We start from the raw sequence: 21,929 nt of genomic DNA on the forward strand, positions 1-21,929 counted from the left end.
AGTATAAACTATGGAGGAGCTTGGCTAAGATAAAGGGCTTGATTGAAGTTGGTTATTTGTTCATAAAACAGTAGAGAACATTTAAATTATTATTTTTTTAATTGAGTATGTTTTGTCATGCAATGCAAGTAAATAACACAATATTGAATGTTTACAACACATGTAGGGTGGAATGTCTTAATTGTTAAAAATGAAATATATTAGAAATTTAGAAAGTGTTCAGAATTGTAAATCATGTTCTACAAATCTCGTATTATATTGGGAAAAAAAATTGAGATACCAGATTAAATACATAATTCGTAAACACACTTAATCATTTATTTAGGCGCAGAACTTGCTGTCTGACGGACTCGATTCAAATATCTTTCAAGGAAACTTTGAATATTCAACTCTTGTTGTCACTAGACTATACATATGTAAATTATTTATTATGGGTAAAATGTTGGTGATTAAAATTGAACGAATTTTTGTAATATATTATTTATTTTAGTATTTTTTTAGAAAAGTTTTGATTTATTTCTTGAAACCCTAATCTAATGTATTTAACAAATTCAAGTTTTAGAAAGTTAAGGTAACAAACAATAGTGAAATCAAGTAAGTAATATTTTGGTTCAATCCAAAAAAAAATTTAAGGTGCCTAAATTAGAAGAGGGAATATATTGATCCAAACTAAGGTGACCCATAAGATGAATCATTTGAATCACATAACAATTTACCATCATAATTTACATATTTAATCAACTATTAGATTCTGGTGTCATTTTGGTTTCCAATAGTAACCTAGAATGAACAAACTTTTAAGATTATGCTCTTACATTTACCAAGCCAACAACACAAACATAAAGAAGAACATTATGGTACACACATACAATATTACAAGTTTAAATCGCCACCAAAACTAAATAATACTATCAAATAAAAACAAAAGATGATTGCCAAAAATTGCTAAGCAATTAAAAGGAAACCAAAACAAGTCTTTTTTTTCGAAAACAAAGCCTTCTATATTTACATTTCTTTACCCCTTTCCTCCTTTCCTTAGATAATCCATCCTTATTCCCCACAACCGTTCCCCAACAACTTCCATATCCGGTCTATCAGACCTAGTTGGAGCTGCACATTCAAACGCCAAACCAAACAATCTCTCAAGAACATCTTCTTCAATTGTTTCTTTCATCAAAGGATCTACTAACTGCATTACTTTCCCTTCATTGCAATTATTAAATGCCTGAAATAACCAAACAAAATCTCTCCTTATTCATGGATAAAACAAAATATTTTGAAAAAAAGTTCAAAAGATTTCAACTTTTTTTACCCATCTAACGGTTATAATCTCATCATCAGGTTTCTTCGGTTCAATGGGTCTTCGTCCAGTCAAGATTTCCACAAGTAAGATACCGAAAGAAAAGACATCACTTTTCGGGGTAAGTTTGTGGGTCCTCATGTATTCGGGATCGAGATAACCCATTGTTCCTCTAACTTGAGTCACGATGTGCGTTGTGTTGGAATCAGGGTTTGCACCAAGTCTAGCGAACCCGAAATCTGCCACCTTAGCCATCTTGCTATCTGTTAAGAGGATGTTTGATGACTTCACGTCCCGATGAATAATTTGTCTTTCTGCCATAAATACCAATGAAGAATATAAGTATTAAAACATTTTTGTATTTGATCTGGATTTGAATCTGTGCAAAATGTTTCTAGATATAGATAAAATCCTTTGTTTGATAACCTTTCATTTTAAAATAACCTTGGAGCATGTTTCATCACTGGTTTTTGGGATTTCTATTGCTTTGAAAAATCTTGTTTGCTAAAATAATGAGTTATTTTAATTTTTTTTAAATGTTCTTTTATATTTAAAATTTTAATTTCATAAAAATAAATAAGTTTTAAATTTTTTTTTTATCAAATAACCCACTTTTTATCAAAAATATGTTTTAAAAAAAAAAATCTATAAAAATCCTGAAAACCCAAGATAAAATTTTTTAAAAACAATTTAATATTTCAATTAATGAATTAAGTGATTTAATGGTTAGAATCACAATGATGTAATAGAAGATTTTTTTTTGAAAAAATCTAAAAATATCAAGTTCATATTAGATCTTATTTGATGTAGGCTATTGAAAATTAGACTTTATTATGGGTAAAAGATACTATGAGTACAAAGATATAATGAAATTATAATTCTTTATAAAAATGTATTTTAATATTTTAAATTATTATGTGAATGATGAGTAGATTTGTACTCAAATAACTCACATTAAACAAGGCTAAAATATATGTTTGGTATGAAATGTGTGGTTGCATGAGATACACAAGAAGGCACAGGATCGCTTGTAGATCTCTCCAAGACATTTTCTTTTTATCCGAATCAGACACTGCCGATGGACTAGAATAATAATTTTGTCGTCGACACATTCTTTTAGGCATATCTGGATATGAAACAGGCTAATCAAATACGTTTCTTTATTAAAATAGGCTTCATTTGAAACGCCATGAAGCCGATCATCTCATTTGGATGTGAATCCAGATGAGATTCTATTTGGAAACATGGTATACCTACACTTAGTCCCACTCAAATCTAGATTCAATAGAATTGTTCTTCCAGCATGATATATTGTCTGATTGGGCTAGGTGAGGACTCAAAAAAACTCGCCTTGAAGAAATGTATAAACTGTCTAAATTTTAAGGTAATCATACAAGGTATCATGATTTCAGTTTGTAACCATACCTTTTATACAAAACATATCTGAATCTATATATAAAGAAATTGACGGTTTGCCAGATAAATCCAAATACAAAAGTGTTTGAAATTGAGTACCTGAATATAGATGGAGAAAAATCAATGCATGAGCAACATCAATTGCGATCTGCAGCCGTTGATTAAAGTCCAAACTTTTGCCCCGCAGACCTGTTTTGAAATTTTATGAGTTTTCTAAATAATCTCATAGACCTAGTTGGTTGAGAATAGAGATGAAACTGCTAGTAGAAAAACAAACATTACCATCTAAATGTTCTCTAAGATTTCCATTAGGCACATACTCCATAATGATAAGATGTTCTCTTCCTTGATTTACATAACCCAGCAACTTCACTAGATTTCTGTGTTCAACTTTCGCCAAAAGTTCAATTTCACTGGTGAATTCAGTCTTTAAGGCATCAAAAACTTCCTGTCAAGTCATTATTAGGAAATTATTTCTGACAGATTAGAGTTATAAATATATGTTAAAAGTTGTATATGCTCAAAAATTATTTTATATAAGTTTTTTCCTGGACGAGGCTAGCCCAACATCTCACAGTCCTGAACCCCACTCAGTAGGAATCGAGCTTGAGACCTTACCACTCGAGTTCAAGACTCTTACTGCTTCAACTATCGTGAATGGGTCAAGTCTTCATCTTATATACATACTTGTTTTCGTTGTTTAATATGGGCTTATTTCGAACTAATCAGATTTTTGTGGAAAATAATAATTCTTTTTCCCTGAAACATTCCACACACATCACCTCATTTTAGTCAAAAGTGTTTTCTTTTAAAATAGTTTAAGTTAATATATACTCTAATCTCATTATATACTAGAAAAGCTTAATGAGTTTTGTAAACCATGAACAATTCAGCTGAGAACCTTACTTGTTTGGCTTGTTTTACTGCAACAATCTGGCCATTTGTCAACAATGCTTTATACACATTTCCAAAACCACCTTCTCCTATCTTCATTGATGATGAGAAATTCTGTGTTGCTTTAGCAATCTGACTCAAATTCAGATGAACTGAAGTTACACTATTCAGCTTCGGCGACATTGAAAACCTCGGAGGACTTCGCATAGGACTGCCAGGAAACTTTTCATGGTAATTATTCAGTTCCACCAAGGAAGATGATGAACCAACTGTAATGATTTACAAGTGAAAATCAATAATCAAAAAGAATTGTCCCCATAAATTTTGTGAAATGGTAAGTTTTGGGGAATTTTACTTGAATGACTCTTTGATAAAACATGGTGTTCCATTTCTCTCCGTCTTCTCCAGAAACATGGACATAGAAAACCACAGCAGAGAATCAAAACTCCAGATGCTGCCATTGTCAAGTTCCTTGGAGAAGACGATGATGACTTATGATCATCTTTACTGCTGACATCTCCCAAAAGTTTCCGATTAGACCTATCTGCAAATATAGTCCTCAAAGGTAAATCAGATAAATTCAAAACATGAAAACGTCAAAATGGATGGATCTAGGTAAAGAAACCTTTATCGATCAAATGATAATAACATTTCAAGTTTGAACAGGCAAACCGACTAATGCGATAAGTCGTCGTTGATTGTTTAGAACCGTGGGCAAGGATTGCTGGCAGTAGCGCCAACAACAAAATGCAGAAACAAACTTCTTTCACCATTATTGCATGTCTTCGGAAGCTAAGTACTAATGAAAGGGGAAACAATCAAAATTCAAAGCAATTTCAGAAGAAGAGGAGTTGGAAAAACCAAATATACATCAAGGCAGCTTGTATCTTACCAAATTCAAATAAATCCAATCCTGAAACATGAAATTCCTAAATTTTCGGATTTTCAAGATAGAACAACTCAGAAACTAGCTCGAAGAACAAGAATTCGACTGAAACTGAATCAATACTTCACAAAGTGTGAAATTAACGAGAAAATCGTGGAATTAGGGTTTCTACAACATGGATTCACTCCTCTCCTTGAGATAACAAAGAATCAAGCAATAGAAAAACGATTAGAGAAATAAAACGACTAATCATCGTTACATATAACTCAGGTCAACTTAGGCTGCTACAATATATTGAAATTAATTGAATTGAGTTGAATTGAATGCATCGGAAGTGAGAGAACCAAACCTGAAGAAAGTCAGCTTAGATTGGAGGATTAATCAGTCACCTAGTTGAATTGACGACATTAATTACCAAATAAAATATGAAGAACAGGCTGGCGAATAGAGTGTCGCCCGATGCTTACTTTACAATTATGAACAATCGAACCGCCATTAAAACCTCCTAATTTTGGGATATTACAAAGAGCTTGTTTGATATTGGGTTTTTAAACCTTTTTTCTTTCATTTTAAAATAAAAAAATATGTTTTAGTTAATTAATTTATGAAAAATCATTGGGATCACGACTTTAGGGAGCAATTCGTACAGCGAGAGAGACATCGCTGTTATACGAAAATGACATCACTGTTATACGAGAGTGATCTTGCTGTTATACAAAAGAGACCTCGTTGTTATTAAAAACGAACGAGGTCTTTTATATAACAGTCACTTCCCCAAAGTTTTGTTCCCTGTCATTTTTTTAATTTATTATAATTGGAAGTTTTTTTTAAAAAAAAAAAATCTAAAATACTCTATCAAATAACTCTTTGCTGCTGTTCAAAATTGACTTTGACTTTGACTCTAATGACTTTAAATTTAGTAACGTTTTATTATTAATTATATCAACACAATAAATACAAATTATATTATATTTCTCAAATAAAATCAACAAAATAAAGAAAATTAAACTAAATGTAAGAAAATTATTTTGTGGTATGTTTGGATAAGTTGAATTAGAATTCACGTTCACATTATAATTTTATTTCTAATTTTATAAGAATTGAAAATTCATATGTTTATTATATTTTTGAAAGAATTGAATTGAAGTTGATATTAGAATTCTAATTTTAATTTAATAAGAATTAATTATAATTCAATTATTATTATGTTTGAAAAATTATAAATTTTAATTCAATTTAATTTCTATTTTAAAAAAAATATAATAAAAATAATTTAAATATATATTATTTATATCATTAAAATATTTGTTTGACATAATTAATTATGATAATTTAAGTATCATTAGTTTTTGTTTAAAGTTAGAGTCTTATTAAAAAAAAATGATTGGACAGTTAATTTACTAAATAAAACAAAATATTTGTTCGACATGTTACGTCCATAAATTCTAAAATATAGAATATTTGTTCGATGATTAACCTTTTAAATTAAAAAAAAATTAATTATCGATGAATTATGTTGTAATTGATAAAATAATAATATATTTTCGTATAAAAGTGTAGACATTCATTCATTACCTCCAAATTTATAATTTTAAATAATATTGAATCATTAAATTATATTCTAAATTTTTATACAAACCCATTACACGAGATTAAAATAAATAATTAATTTTAAAAAACGGCGTCCTATTAACCGAATTCTAAAATAATTAAATTACGAACTATTTAAATAAAATATAAGATATAAATAATTCACAAATTAAATAAATCAAACAAAATAAATAAAATAAAAAATATATATATTTAGTATTAATGTTGGTTTATATTTTTGAATGAAAATAAAAACCACCTAATTAACGAGGTTAATACCTAGTTAATAAGGTAAATAATGAGGAATCAAACTAACACTAGATGGGTCAAACAATTGAGAGCAGCTGGTAAACGGAAAGGGAGCAGCTTAGCCAATGGTCTAATGATTAATTAAAAAAAAAAATCAGACAAGGGAAAAGCTTAACATTCGTTAAAGGAGTTATGGGACCACATTATCTCCTAACATGCATCAGAGGAGCTCAAAAAATCTTCATAGACTACCATTTTCAAAACGGTTTGGTGCGATGTGACCATAAAGTGAGAGAAAATCTAATCGTAACAAACTAGTGTCATGTTGTCAAGGAAAAATCTCAAATTAACCTGGAAAGCTAAAGAACGAAAAGAAATTGGACTTCAAGGAGCGCTTGAACGTTGTGGAGACCCTAGCCTATAAAGATTATAGGTATATAATAAGTAGATCATAACTAATAACTAATAAAACTGTTCCAAGAATACCATTACTAAAATAAAATAAATATATAAAATCTAAAAATTAATAAAAATACATGATTTAAAAAAGTTATTAACTATATTTAGAACCCCATCTCTATAGTTGACACCGATCCTAACAAGTGGTATCAAAACCATGTTTTATATTCTCAAGCATTATCAAATTCTTGAATCATGTCTATTATCAACAAGATCCCAATGTTCTCGAAGGAAAACTATGATTACTAGAACTTAAGAATGTAAGCACATCTGACTGCCTTAGATGATGACATGTAGTATGTCATCATTGATGGCCCAATGAAGATAATGAAGACTAGCTCAACTTCTAACCCCGTTGGGACTCCTATGATGAAGGAGAAACCGAGGTCTGAGTGGACCACTAAAGATAAGAGGAAGAACAACCTCGATAATATGGCAAAATACATTCTCTACAAGACAATGGACGATAATATGTTAAGTAAGATCACCACATGCACAATTGCCAAAGAAATTTGGGAAAGGTTGACACAATTGTGTGAGGGCAATGAGAAAACAAAAGAAAACAAACTCATGGTTTCCACACAACAATTCGACATCATTCAAGATGCGTTCTAGAGAAAAATTTAAAGAATTTGATGAAAGATTCAGTAAGATTATCGTTGATCTCTTAAGTCTAGAAAAGACATACAACAATAGAGACGTTGCAATCAAGGTTATGCGTGCTCTTCCCAAAGAATGGGATATAAAGACGATGGCCATAAGAGAATCCAAAGACCTCAACAAGATGGAACAACATGATTTGTTCGCCGATCTGAAGATCTACGAGTTTGAGATAAACTCTAGGAACGAAGATGAGACATTCACATCATCCATCTCAACCAAGGTGTTGGTGACTGCTGAGGAGCTACCTGTCGCCAATACTGAGCAAATCAATGGCATGACTCTTTTTGTGAAGAAATTAGGAAAATTCATGAAGAAGACTCATCCTAATTCAAGCTCTTCAAATAATAATAGTAATAATAATAATAAAAGTGACTACAAGGCTAACTTGAATTGTTTTAATTATGATAAACTAGGACACTTCAAGGCAAAAATTAGAAAGCCGAAGCGAGATGACAAAAAGAAGGATGACAAGCCAGTTGTTTGACAATGGTTATATTGTTGATTTTCAAACACATGCCTACCTGGTTAAGGATCAAAAGGGTAACACCCTGCTGACCGGAAGCAGAGTAGGAAATTCTTATAAAATGAATTGGAAAAATAAGATATCCAATCTTGTATGTGTGATAGTAAAAAATGATCAAAATTGGTTATAACATAAGAGATTGAATCATCTTAATTTTAAAACCATTAGTAATATTTGTTCAAAATATTTAGTTTCTGGAATGCCAAAAATAAAATTTTCAAAAGAGAAGGTCTGTCGTGCTTGCCAGATGGGAAAACATGTCTGATCAACTTTAAAAATTAAAGAGAATTCTCAATTTGAAAGGTTCCTGGAATTATTGCACATGGATCTATTTGGTCCAATCCTAGGCACTAGTTTAAGTGGAACTAGATATACTCTTGTGATAATTTATGATTACTCTAGGTTTACTTGGGTTATATTTTTAGTTTCTAAGGGTCAAACAGCTAAAAACTTGATTAAGATCCTTAAAAGACTTCAAAACGAAAAATTCTTGAGTATTATCAAAATTAGAAGTGATAGAGGCACTGAGTTCACCAAAAGAACTCTATCTTCCTTCTTTGAGAAGTCTAGTATTAGACACGAGTTTTCTAGTGCTAAAAATCCACAACAAAATGATGTTATTGAAAGGAGGAACATGACACTGAAGGAAGCAACGAGATCTATGCTAGCTGAATCAGGTGTCTCTCAAAGATTTTGGGCAGAGGCCATAAACACAATATGCTATACTCAAAACAGATCAATGATAAATAAACATTTTAATAAAAAAACTTACACAATATTTTATGGAAGAGTTCCTAAAGTTTCATATTTTTCGGATATTTGGATGTAAGTGTTTTATTCATAACAATGGGAAAAATCATTTGGTTGCTTTTGATGCTAAGGTAGATGCTGGAATTATATTAGGCTATTCTTCAGTTAGTAAAGCTTATAAAGTATATAATAAACAAACTCTAAATGTTGAAGAATCTCTCCATATAATCTTTGATGAATCTTTTGAAAGTAATTCTATTGAAATAATTGAAGTTGCTAACAGGTTGGAAGTAGATACTCTCCAATCTGATAGTGATGATGATGTTCTGGTCAACATGATCAACTCATCCGATCAGATGGCTGATCCGGTTGATACTCAACCAGACGACCAGACTATGAGTTAGTAGACGGCTGACTGTCTAGACATTGCGGGACATCTGACCAAACGTTTGATCCTTCAGGATATAGCATCAAATGGAACATAAATAATCCACCTGAATTAATTATTGGTAATCCTAATGCTCCTATTAGGACCAGACACCAATTATTAGATAAATTTGCAAACTCCGCCTTTATCTCTCAAATTGAGCCTAAGAAAATCGATGAAACACTACTTGATCCAGATTGGATCAACGGCATGTAAGAAGAGCTGAATCAATTTGAAAGAAATAAAGTATGACATATGATTCCACGACCGAATGATCAATCGATTATTGGAACCATATGGGTTTTTCGAAATAAGCTTAGTGAAGATGACTTGGTTGTGAGAAACAAAACCAGATTGGTAGCTCAAGGCTATAGGCAGGAGGAAGGAATTGACTTTCAGGAGTCATTTTCCCATGTCGTTAGACTTTAAGCTATTCGAATCTTCCTAGTTTTTGCATCGTTTAAAAATTTTAAAGTTTATCAAATGGATATGAAAAGTGTATCTTGAAATGAAATTCTAAATGAGGATGTGTACGTTGAACAACCGCTTGACTTTCAAGACCACTCCTTGCCTAATCACGTTTTTAAACTTGATAAAGATTTCTATGGTCTTAAGCAAGCTCCTGGAGTTTGGTATGACACTTTAACTAAATTCTTGTTTAAACATGATTTTATTATTGGATAGTAGATAAAACATTGTTTATATTTGTTAAAGATTCTCTTATTTGCTTGTTCAAATTTATGTTGATGATATCATATTTGGGTCAACTAACCCAAAATTATGTGAGAATTTTTCAAAGTTGATGCATGTCAAGTTTGAGATGAGTATGATAGGAGAACTAACGTTCTTCCTAGATCTTCAAGTTTGTCAACTTGAAGATGACATATTCATTAATCAAGCTAAATACACTAGGGCACTACTGAAGAAATTCGGCATGGAGAGCTTCTCAGTTGCTTCAACTCCAATGAACTCATCCAGCAAGCTTGATAAGGATGAAGATGGCCATAGTTTCGATAACACTACCTGTTAGGATCTAGGTAGCCGCTGGAGGACCGGGGGTTGGACCGGTTAGCGGTTCTCACTCGTAAGGTGGTGGTTAATCCGGTTAGAGATTAACACCGGGGTTTCAATACTTCACAACCTGTCACAAACCCTTGAACTAGGTTCAAGCGCGGAAGAGGTTTGCTTTCAGGTTGAAGCAGCACACTTGTTTGATTGACAAGGCCGGTTTCGGATAATGGAGATTTGAAGAATGGTGGGTTGGTTTCGGTAATCTGGAAATTCGGTATGGTTAGTATAGAGTCGGTTTAGAGCGGTGTAGTTGAGTTAATCGGTTAAATAATGAAGCCGACAGAAAGTAAATAACAAGACAGATTTTATGGATGTTCGGAGATAAAACTCCTACGTCACCCCTTCCTCTCGAAACCGCGAGAAGGATATTCACTAAGGAACACAAGTACAATCCGATCGAGACTTATTTCCTGCTCGATAATACTCTTACAATTTACACCGAAATTGTAATACACACTTTAACTTTAGCACTTAGGCTTTCTTAGAATAACACAATTTTATCATTTGTAGTAAATGCTCTTAACGCTTCACTTGTCTCACTGAGTGTCCCGCATTTACTCTTCTTCAACTGCCCCTTTTATATGTGAAATATGCCAACGGTCATATTTCACTGCCTTGAATCTGATTGGCTGAGCAGAGGTGCAGTGATTCAGTGTTTCAGAGATTCAGACCTGCGGTCGTTTCCTCAGACCTGGTATTCTGTCTCAGACCTGGCGGTCTGTTCTTCCAGTTTGTAAGACAAACCTGCTGGGTTTGTCTTTTACTCAATGTAGACACTGTCTGTTGGATAGTTGTCTGTACTTCGAAGATTTCCTTTCTGGCTTATCCCGAAGTGGAAGGATCCGGTAGTACTGTCTTCTGCAGCCTACAGTCTTTGCCTTAGACTTGCATGGATATGGAAGTATTCAGTCTGTTCCTTTGGTATCATTCTCAACAAATACCCAAATTGTCTTCTTGTACTGGTCGGCCGCTTGACTTAGTCGAATGGCTTTTGGTATGAGTGATATAACCGGACTTCTTCCGGTTATTCCTCTGCCTTGTGGCTGATCGGCTGTTTGATGTTTCTGGTTTTGCTTTGGCTGATCCTTTCTTTGTGCGGTCAGGTTTCGAGTATTCTTGGTCGGTTTAGTAGCTTGACCGATTGGTTTTCTTAGCCGGTTCTTTTGGTTTGTCCGGTCTGGTTCCTTGTTCCTGCATGGAAAGTTTATTTAAGTTATGTTTATTTGAACCAGTCTGATGTTATCTAACAATTTCTCCCTTTTGATTATTTTATTTAAAATTATCAAAATCATGTAAGTTTGCAACCGTAGGCCGGTTGTTTTGTTTGACCGGATTTTTGAAAATGGCTTTAGGAGAATTTTTCGAAAAATTTTGAGAAAAATTTTGGACGAGTCTTTATCTTTTATCTCATCAATTTCTCCCTTTTTGATTATTTTATTTAAAATTATCAAAACTAAGTAGAGATGCAAAAGATGGCCGGTTTTTCAAAAGTAGCTTTATATATATATAGTAAAGATAGCCGAAAACAACATAATATGTAAAGACACTAAGACAAGTAAAGGAAGGAGAGTCCCTATTCCGAGTCCGAGAAGTCGTATATGCTCTTTTTCTTCTTCGGTTGTTGTCGACTAGTCAGTTTGGAAGGCCGTCGTTTTGTAGACCGGGACTGCAATTGTTCTTCGACCTCCTATTCGACTTGGTCGGCCTGCTGCGATGTACTCGTGACGACCGTTTCAGTGATCTCATTGAGCAACTCAGCCATTTGAACTTTCTTAGGGGCCTCCCTCTTTCGCTTTTTCGGTGCTGAGGCGGAGGCGGCCGCCTTTTTCTTTTTGTTTTCGGCTGCGAATTCTTCCAGCTTCCGTTTTTGTCTTTCCAACCGCTCAGCATCCTCCGCAGCTTGAGCGACTGCTTTCTTCGTAAGTCCTGGGAAGATGACCTCTGCCCTTTTAATCCGCGCGGCTTCCTCTTCCTCTTCGGTAAGCTGTGAAGAACGCGGTGCCTCTTTATCTTTGCCTGCTTCGGCATCCAGCGCATCCTGGACCCTCTTAGCCACTTGAGCATCAGCCGCTACAGCCGCGGCGTCCGCGTTCACCTTCACTCTTAGCAATTCGGCAACCTGTTCAGAGAGCGCCTTTAGTTCGGTCACGAGACCCACATTTGTCTTCTCGAGTTCGGAGACCCGATCGAGTGTTGTGCCCACCAGGTCATCATTCATTGATGTCAACCGTTGATCGGTTTCTCTTTCAAGCCGGTCGAAGTCTTTCTTTAAATCGGAGGTCAAGTCTTCCAGAATTGCAGTTCGCTGAACACATTTACTGCGCAGAACCGCCTCTTCCCGCAGATCTTCGCCGATTTCTGAGAACCGTTCCTGATTTCTTTCCAGAAGACACCTTGTGGCATCGGTGAACTTGATGGCCGAATCAAATATTATGTTGGATATATCCTTGAACGGCTGAACCGCGGAGTCTTCAAACTCCTGAATGCGGTTATCAATCAGTTCTGATGTGGAGGCTTCAAGCTTTTGAAGACGGTCCTCAACCCATTCTTTCGTAAAGTCTGAAGCGGGGACTTCCGGTTCTGGAGGAGGGGATTGCCTGGTGAGGTTGGGGTCGGCTCTTTCATCGGAAACTTTGGATGCCGCATTCTCCTGTGGAGGTGTTGGGCAGTGTTTCGGAAACGTATCGATCTGGGGAGGAGTATAGACCGGTATTTTCATCCGGCTGCATATGGCCTCTAGCCGTTCGATTTCTTGAGTAAGTTCCCCTTTGGCTTTTTCAAGCCTTGCTAACACCCGCGGCGCCACGGTGTCTTCCTGTCCCAACCCTTCGAGCTCCTCCGTAATTTTCTGGATGCATGTTGCTAGCTTCCGTAGTTGGACCTTCGGTTTTAAGAGGCAGGTTCGGTATTGTACCTCTTGGAGTGTGTTGGAGTTTGTAAGGTTCATGAGCATATCTTCTACCTCCTCCAATCTTTGGATGCACTCCTCGTCTGTGTGGCCCGGTAGAATTTCTCTATACGGTGTGCCGTACCGGTGATCGTTCCATTCCAGGTAGAGTTCTTCAATTGACTCGGCTCGCTTTTTGACGTCCTGAAGGAGTTTCCGAGATATCCTATCGGCCTCTTCTTTTTCGGCCTCCTCCTTCTCTTTGTCGCCGTCCTCATTACCGGCTTCTTTATCACCTTCTTCTCCACCCTCTTCTCCACCTTCGGTTGTCTCAGAGTTGGTGTTTGGTTCGGCATCATTGGGGCTCTGGGCCGGATTGTCGGCTTCATTGACCGTTCTATCATCCTCGGTCTTCTCCGTATCGGTTCTCTCAGAGAAGGAAGCCGACTCCTCATCTTCTGTTTGCTGCGGCGGTTCCGAGGAGGTTACTTTCTCCTTTCCTTTTCTTTCAGCCTTTGCTTTGGCTGGGGCAGCTTTCTTGGTGGCTTTCTTCTTTCGGCCTTCTGTGGAACTGGGGGCCGACTGCTTCCTTTCTAGGAATTGCCTCGATCTGATGAGGCATCGTTCTGCGACAGCGACGCCGGGACCGATGTCGAGATTGAGGTGAAGGAAGATCTTACCTAGAGGAACGGTGTATCCCCACGACCGGTTTGAATCCGGTTCCACCATATCTATTAAGTTGCTGAACACCGCCTTTGCCCAGTTAACCTTTCGTTCCTCCAATAGACCGATCAGCATCTTGATTTTGTCTTTTGTGAGGTCGCTGAAGTTTCCTCCCCTCGCCAGAATCGCCCTTGCGAAGATGTCACATATTAGGATATACTCCGGCTTCAACATTTGTTTGTTGCCGGATGCTTTGATCGGCTCTTTAGTTGCCGATAGAATCTTGCAAGCCGCCTCAAAGGTGTCCTTCTCTATTTCTGCCGTTGCATCCTGGCCGGTTGTCGGAAGACGCAGGCTCTCTGCCACCAATGCCTCGGTGAGCTCTATTTCAGAACCGCATACAGTCGCGGTGATTTTGTCGTTGGAGACGGTTGCGGTTTTGAAGAATTCTTCGACCGCATCTTTGTAGATCACATGAGGACCGCCGAGGAAAAATTCCAGACCGGTTTTGACTACCCGGTCAAGAACCTCCTTTGCCTCGGACGTACCATTCAGCCGGATTTCCTCGAAATCCACTTGAGATAGGAGTCTGAACAGAGCCGAAACACGTCCCATGTTAGAGAGTTTGAGAGTGTGTGAGAGATAGCCGCTTCAGAAAGTGAGAGAGCTTAGAGAGAGAAAGCAGATTCGCGTGAGAATGAAATAAAATGACCGAGAGTCCCTTTTATAGATGCGGTTTGGAAACCCAACCGTCCCATCAATATTGGGCGGGAATTTTCCCTCCAATTTGAAAGAGGCGGCAAACCGTGGGCGCCAAACCATGGGCGGCAAACTAAAGGGTGGGCGGCAGTTTTGGGCCATTGATGATGCACTCTTCTTTTTGAAACCGATTGATGGTACGGTTTCTTAGTCTAACCGGTTATTTTGAGTGATCAGAGTGTTTGCAATTTATTTTGAGCAATTTTAAGTGACCGAATAAGAACGCAGTTTGAAGATGTTGACCGGTTACTTAGATAAATGGTCAAAGAGTTAGGAAGACACGGTCATTTAAACTGAAATGATATTGAATTCAAGAAATATTGCAGAAAGAAAACCGACAGAAAATTCGGTATTGAGATAGGCATACATAGATAATGGAAAATACAGCCTATGAAAAAGACATTCTAGAAATTCGGTCTATTGCCGAATCCTTGTCTAGGATGTTTGAGGAAGAGGCCGGTGTGCCCGGTCCGAACTCTGGCCGGTACCCAAGAATCAGCTTGCTGATTTGCGGTGCATACCCGAGACCTCTCTTAGTCAGCACCATATTCTTGAGGTTCTCGAATATGACCGTTGACCAGTTGATGGCCGATTCGCAAAGGATGTGGGTCATGATGTTGTAGGTATTTCTAGAATACCGTTGATTCGGCGATTGACACAGAATCGAACGAGTCACGATTTCGAGAAGTAGTTGACCGTGACTAGCAAGCTGGGTTTTCGGCCCATAGTGTTCCACCAGAGTAGGAGTGGCCGATAGGTATTGGGCAAGTTCAAATCCCGCAAGGTACTCTATGACCGGAAAGTCAGAGAATCCTTCAGTAGGTAGACCGAATAGTGAAGCAAATTCAGCTTCATCGATCCAGAAAGTGTGGTCTCTAACGGTAGAGACGATATACTTTCCCCTGATGCAGGCGCTTCGAAAGAAGGCCTTGACATCCTCTAGAAGAATTGGACCGGCCTCTTCAAGAAAAGGTTGAAGACCGGTTTCAGTGAGAGAGTGAAATATTAACTTCTGTTCAGGATTGCCGTCTATCTCTCCCATGCAAGAGTCGAAGTCAATGCTTAAGAAGTTACCCAAAGTTCGGCTCGGCATGATTTCGGTGTTGAGAGAGACAAAATTCAAAGGATTTCAGAAGTATTTTTAATGCTTTCGAATGTGGTGTTTTGATTAGAGGATGGCTCCTTATATAGGATCGTTTTTGGGGGGAAGATCCAAGCATTGATTGTCAGTTTTATTTTATTAAGGAAAAGAATCTTTACCTTTCCAAGGTGCATGGGGAAGCGGAAGATTGCGAGGCCCGAGGTATTTGTTAGTTGGGAAGTAACCATGTTAGTTAGATATTAAATATTCAGGTGGTTGGGAATTATCTCAATAATTAGGGATGCACTTAAACATAACCGAGATTAATTAGATGAGACCGAAAATAACATAGAACAATGCCGAAATGGCATGAATAACAATGAGGGGGAACATGAAATCAAACGAAACATAACTGAAACTGAAGGGAACACGGATGAAGCCGAGACGATCAAACATGAGTTGGATAAAGATACACCCGGTACATACTGCAAAACGACCGGGTGTAAGAAGGAATGACTTAATGTGCGCGGGAAGGGGCTTCACGGGGGGGATTGAAGTTCCTCCTCCTCCAGGCTCTCTCAAACCGATCATAGAATGAGTCGGTTATCTCTCTGGTTAGCACCTGGGCTTGGTTCAAACCCTCGCCAGGACAGGTTGAAACACCAAGTTCCACGAGAAGGCTGCTTATTTGGGGAACTAGCCCGACCGACCGAATGCCGACCATCCAGATGAGAACGTCGAATAGCACCCGGGACCAGTTGACCGGCGTGCTGGTGACAATGGCCGCCATCATGTTGAAGGTCGCGGCACAGTAGGTGTTGGTAACATCCCTTCCAAAGATGCCCCTACCTATCACATCGTTGAGGAGCTGATATTCAGCCCTCAGGTGTGACTTAGAGCCATGATCATCAACAGGCTCATCCGACCGGGCAAGAGAGAGGGAGACCTCAGCCTTAATGTTGGCCGGTGGGTTGAGGTTTGTGAGCCCTTTCTTGGGCAGACTGAAGCACCGAGCGAAGTACTGCTCGGTGAAATCGAAGATAATACCCCTAACCTTGGATTGAATGTGGGTATCAAAATGAGGAGTACCCCTGAATACTCTGGCATGATAGAAAAACTCCAGAATGGATTCAGGGTAGACAGTTTACTTATCGTCCAGAAAATACTGAAGGCCAGTATCTTCCAGAGCCTTAATCATCCTATATACTTCATAATGCTCGGTACTGGAGCAAGATTCAAAATCAACTTGAAGAATGTTTGGGAACTGAGACATGGTTGCCTTAGTGAGAGGATGTGTTTTGTCTTGTGAATGTTTTAGTGAATGTGTGTTTCCCTTAAGTACTGGTTTGGGGGCTATCCTATTGTCCAGCTATTGAATGAGATAATGTCTTTTGACCGCAGGGTATACGTTATTGCATGAAATAGGCAAGTTTTTCAGACTAGGTTGTCGGTCATAGGCCTGGACTGTGAAAGATATCAAAAGATCTTCACGTCTTTTTAGGCGCGACCTGTTTTACTTTGAGAAGGTAATGTTTCAGAACAGATATCCTTAAACCCTGATAATCATTCCTCTTCTGTTTGAAATCCAAATGATCTAGGATAGCCTTCTTCCGAACCGGTCAGGTATCAGTTGTTCATCCCGATGCGGTTATTTGGTGCATGCACCAAGTAGCCGGTCGGTTTACTCTATCTGATAAACTGGGCGGTTCTTCCACAGACACCCTGAAGATTCGAAGTTCAACAGCTTAGGAAGAATTACCGGTTTTGTCTGTCTGAACCGGTTTCCCTTTAAGCATCCTTTGGAAGGATTTGGCTAATGTCGGTTAAGCCGAGAGTAAGTCTAAATTGAGAGAAATTAGCTTCATGTAGAGGCTTCGTGAAGATATCGGCTACTTGTTGATCGGTCGATACGTATTCCAGCCGGATATGCTTCAGCGTGACATGCTCCCGGATGAAGTGATGCCTTATGTCGATATGCTTGGTTCTGGAGTAGAGAACCGGGTTGTAGGTGATTGCAATGGCACTTGTATTGTCACAGAAGATCGAGGATTCTTCGGCTATGACACCGAAGTCCTTCAGCTGTTGTTGGATCCAGAGGAGTTGTGAACAGCAACTTCCGGCCGCCAAGTATTCAGCCTCCGCGGTTGATGTGGCCACCGATGTCTGTTTCTTGCTGTGCCATGACACCAGTCGGTCACCTAGAAATTGGCGCGTACCGCTCGTGCTTTTCCTGTCAATCTTACACCCTGCATAGTCTGCATCTGAATAGCTCGTTAGGTTAAAGGACGAATCCTTTGGATACCACAGACCGACGTCAGGTGTGCCTTTTAGATACTTTAGTATCCTCTTTGCGGCTGTGTAATGGGATTGCTTTGGATTTGCTTGAAATCTCCCACATACACCAACTGCAAACAGGATGTCCGGTCTACTCGCTGTTAGGTATAGAAGAGAGCCGATCATCCCCCGGTATGCAATCTGGTCTACCGATTGACCCTCATCATCCCTGTCCAATTTAATTGATGAGCTCATTGGAGTAGCCGCCGAGGAGCAAGTGTCCATCCCGAACTTCTTTAGAAGCTCCTTGGTGTATTTAGGTTGACAGATGAATGTTCCTTCTTTGAGTTGTTTAACCTGAATACCTAGGAAGAAACTTAATTCTCCCATCATACTCATCTCAAACTTGTCAGTCATCATTTTTGAGAATTTGTCACATAGCTTGGGATCAGTGGAACCGAAAATAATATCATCTACATAAATTTGAACGAGTAGGATATGTTCCTTCTTTTCAAATTTAAACAGTATTTTATCCACCGAACCGATGGTGAAATCATGTTGTAATAAAAATGCGGTTAGTGTATCATACCAGGCTCTAGGTGCTTGCTTTAGACCGTATAAAGCTTTATTTAGCCGGTATACATGGTTTGGAAATGCGACGCTTTTGAAACCGGGTGGTTGTTCAACGTACACTTCTTCACGTAGGTCACCGTTCAGAAATGCACTTTTAACATCCATTTGAAAAACCTTAAAGTTTTTAAAAGCCGCAAAAGCTAGAAAAATCCTAATGGCTTCAATCCTAGCTACAGGGGCAAATGATTCTTCAAAATCAATGCCTTCTTCCTGTTTGTAACCTTGAGCCACTAATCTGGCTTTGTTCCTCGTGACCAAACCGTCCTCATTAAGTTTATTTCTGAATACCCATCTTGTCCAATGACCGATTGATCTTTCGGTCTGGAAACTAGGTACCAGACTTTACTACTCTCGAACTGGTTTAGCTCTTCTTGCATTCCCAAGATCCAATCCGGATCTGACAATGCTTCATCTATTCTTTTCGGTTCAATCTGGGATATGAAAGCGGAATTAAAATATCCTTCCAGAAGTTGACCCCTAGTTCGAACAGGTTCTGAAGGGTCACCTATAATTTACTCAGGAGGATGTTTGCTGTTTCTTCTGAGATTCAGTTCAGGAGTGTCTACCAAATTACCGTTTACTTGATCAAGGTTAGACATGTCGGTAGGCTGAACAGGATTGTCAGACCGACCGACTTCCTCGGATTGGACCGAAGTGTTAGCTTTCTGTTGTGGAACAGCTTGATCCGGCTGGGTTTCAATGTTACCCATTTGGTCATGGACAAACCGCCTGAAGACTAGAGTCTCATCTTCACTATCAGAATTAATATTGTTATTTTCCAATCTGTTGTGTAGATCAAAGCATGAAGCAGTATTACTTTCAACCGATTCATCGAAAACAACGTGAATTGTTTCCTCCATGGTTGCAGTTCTATTATTATATACTCTATATGCTTTACTTACTGCCGAGTATCCTAGCATGATCCCGGTATCGGTTTTTGCATCAAAAGTAGTGAGTTGGGTCTTACCATTTATATGTATATAACACTTACAACCGAAAATCCTGAGGTACTTAAGTTTGGGAACTCTGTTAAAATAAACCTCATACGGTGTTTTGTTGTGAAATCTATTTATTAAAGACCGGTTTTGTGTATAACATGCAGTGTTGATAGCCTCAGCCCAAAATTTTTGAGCAATGCCGGAATCAGCTATCATGGACCGTGCGGCTTCCTTGAGAGTCCGGTTTCTTCTCTCGGCCAGGCCATTTTGTTGAGGAGTCCTAGCACTAGACAACTCGTGTCTAATGCCGGATTCATCAAGATATGCAGTTAGGGTACTATTTGTAAATTCGGTACCTCTATCACTTCGAATGTAGTTTAAAGTTTTCATGTTTAGGTGGTTTAGTCTCTTATGCCACAACCAGGTTTGATCAGTCTTAGCTATCATGCATATAGGATATTCTACTTTAGTTTTCCAGTCTACCTTGTAGATGTTACCTATCCTATTTCCGGTTAGTAGTACAATGCCTTGAGAGGTCTTGACTAAGCATGCATGTTTAAGAAATTCTACAGTATATCCAGCATCACACATCTGACTAATGCTTAGCAAATTAAAACGTAGGTTTTCAACTAAAAGTACATTATCAATGGTTAGGTTACCATGGACAATCTTACCCTTGCCCACAGTTCTACCTTTTGAGTTGTCACCGAAGGTGATTAGAGCACCGGTTGATGTTCTGATGTCGGTTAACAAATTGCTGTTTCCGGTCATGTGCCTGGAGCAGCCGCTGTCCAAGAACCATTCAGAGTTTCCTAGCCGTTTCTTTGGATCCTGCAAAATGTACATATTTACAACTATTTGGTACCCACATTTACTTGGGTCCACATGCGATTAGTCCCTTAGGTATCCAAACCTTGATAAACCGGACCGTTTTCTTTGCTAGGGTTTTAACTGTCTTTTTGACACTTGGTCTCGTGTATCTCGGGTTTTCTACAAAGTTCTTAAATGATGATGGTCTTCGGTTTGATGATCTATGGTTTGACCTACGCGGTTCAGGAAAGTCTTTCATATGTTTGAGGATTTCGGCTTTTCTTTTCACAGGGTCAAGCCATGATTCGGTTGGACCAACATAGTCGTATTTTAGCTTTTCTTCCCTATAGTATGCGGTCTCCTCTTCTTCAGCGGTCCAAGAGCTTTTAAGAAATTTTATAAAGGGAAGGTTTCCTCTTGTAAGCCTTGCTTTCTCTATGGGTTTTCGGTCTTTGGAGCTATTCTCCGTGTATCCTAGGCCAAACTTGCAACGAGGATGTCTGTAATGTCTATTCATGTTCTTTACTATATCACTAGACCTCTTATATGCGGCCATCTTATATTGAAGTCGGGCATTTTCTTCCTCGGTTAATTCTCTAGTCGGTTCACTGGATTGTTCGGTCTTAGGATCTAATTCGGTTTCTAAAGTGTGGGTATCATCAGGTTGTACGACTTCCGGTTCGGTTATAATGAGTACCTCTGGTTCTGTCAGAATGGGTACTATGGGATCGGTTCTAATGTGGAGGTGCTTAGGTAGCATGGCTAGTAGGTTCCTATATTCTTCTACCATGTCATTTAATGCATCGTATAGTTCATCTTTAGTAAATTCGTCGCAAGGAGAGTCAAATACCTGTTCCTCATTTGCCATGAGGCAGGTGAGTTCATCATCACTATCGCTGTGAGCCCACAGACTTCCTCCATCGTCGGCTATTAGTGCTTTCGGTACCTCACTTCCTTCACTGGTTTGTTGATAATTGTTTCGGTCTTTTTGATAATCCGGTTTCTGGGTATCCCTCCTCGGTTTCCTACATTCCCACTTAAAATGTCCCATGCAGTTACAGTTATAGCATCTTACATTGGATTTATCACCATAGTAATTGTTTGTCGGTTGGTTTCTTTTCATGAACCTCCCGAACTTCTGTGCAAGCATAGCCATGGCATTCTCAGTAAACTGTTCGGCTGTTCTGATAGGTGCTGGTGCAGGGGCCGGTGCAGGTGCAGGTACAAGTGCAGCCGGTTCCGTAGATGTAATTAGTGCTCTGGTTGATGTCGAAGCCGAGACTTCTTCTTCAGTCCTAGATCTCATTTCGAACTCGTATGCCTTAAGATCTTCGAATACATCGTATAGTTTCATCTTACGTAGGCTCTTTGATTCCCTCATTACCATTGTTTTTATGTCCCAAGCACTTGGAAGAGATCTCAAAGCTTTCATAATGACCTCTTTATTGTCATACCTCTTTCCAAGTGTTGCTAGCTCATCTAACACACCAGTGAACCGGTCACTGTATTCCTTCATAGTTTCTCCCGGTTTCATCTTGATGCTCTCAAACTTCTGTGTGGCCACCATCATCTTGTTTTCTTTTGTTCTTTCATTTCCTTCAAAGATCTGGATAACCGTGTTCCATGTCTCCTTCGCAGTTTTGCAATCTCTGATCT

General features: G+C 38.3%; 2 protein-coding genes across 5 annotated transcripts; both read right to left on the reverse strand.

Moving 5' to 3' along the window:
* Positions 1 to 1,014: 1,014 nt before the first annotated feature.
* LOC124912322 (calmodulin-binding receptor-like cytoplasmic kinase 3) lies at positions 1,015 to 4,984 on the reverse strand. Of its 4 annotated transcripts, none has more exons than XM_047452923.1 (8): positions 4,846 to 4,984; positions 4,236 to 4,409; positions 3,966 to 4,154; positions 3,623 to 3,879; positions 2,999 to 3,164; positions 2,816 to 2,905; positions 1,313 to 1,614; positions 1,015 to 1,225 (listed from the first exon to the last, which is right to left on the reverse strand). In XM_047452923.1, exons 2-8 carry the CDS (start codon positions 4,381 to 4,383, stop codon positions 1,016 to 1,018), a joined length of 1,362 nt encoding a protein of 453 aa, XP_047308879.1. In that variant the 5' UTR covers positions 4,384 to 4,409; positions 4,846 to 4,984; the 3' UTR covers position 1,015. The 4 variants fall into 4 exon arrangements, with proteins under 4 accessions (XP_047308879.1, XP_047308877.1, XP_047308880.1 ...); XM_047452921.1 differs by lacking the exon at positions 4,846 to 4,984 and adding an exon at positions 4,503 to 4,654; XM_047452924.1 differs by lacking the exon at positions 4,846 to 4,984 and adding an exon at positions 4,503 to 4,653 and having other exon boundaries at positions 4,287 to 4,409.
* A 4,356-nt stretch (positions 4,985 to 9,340) lies between these two features.
* LOC124913268 (uncharacterized protein DDB_G0286299-like) lies at positions 9,341 to 13,913 on the reverse strand. The gene is made up of 2 exons (XM_047453864.1): positions 12,324 to 13,913; positions 9,341 to 9,379 (listed from the first exon to the last, which is right to left on the reverse strand). Exons 1-2 carry the CDS (start codon positions 13,911 to 13,913, stop codon positions 9,341 to 9,343), a joined length of 1,629 nt encoding a protein of 542 aa, XP_047309820.1.
* Between the last annotated feature and the right edge of the window lie 8,016 nt (positions 13,914 to 21,929).

Source organism: Impatiens glandulifera, chromosome 8, assembly GCF_907164915.1.
Source record: "Impatiens glandulifera chromosome 8, dImpGla2.1, whole genome shotgun sequence".
In the NCBI taxonomy this organism is placed as follows: Eukaryota; Viridiplantae; Streptophyta; class Magnoliopsida; order Ericales; family Balsaminaceae; genus Impatiens; species Impatiens glandulifera.

Excerpts from the sequence above, each read along its gene's own strand:
- LOC124912322 (XM_047452923.1), bottom strand. The coding sequence starts at position 4,383 with ATGGTGAAAGAAGTTTGTTTCTGCATTTTGTTGTTGGCGCTACTGCCA. Across the intron at positions 4,155-4,235 it reads TTATCATTTGATCGATAAAG|ATAGGTCTAATCGGAAACTT; the intron begins GTTTCTTTACCT and ends CTATATTTGCAG. Across the intron at positions 1,615-2,815 it reads TTTTCTCCATCTATATTCAG|AAAGACAAATTATTCATCGG; the intron begins GTACTCAATTTC and ends TATTTATGGCAG.
- LOC124913268 (XM_047453864.1), bottom strand. The coding sequence starts at position 13,913 with ATGCTGATCGGTCTATTGGAGGAACGAAAGGTTAACTGGGCAAAGGCG. Across the intron at positions 9,380-12,323 it reads CCGAATTGCTAAGAGTGAAG|CTCTTCTTACATGCCGTTGA; the intron begins GTGAACGCGGAC and ends AAATTGATTCAG.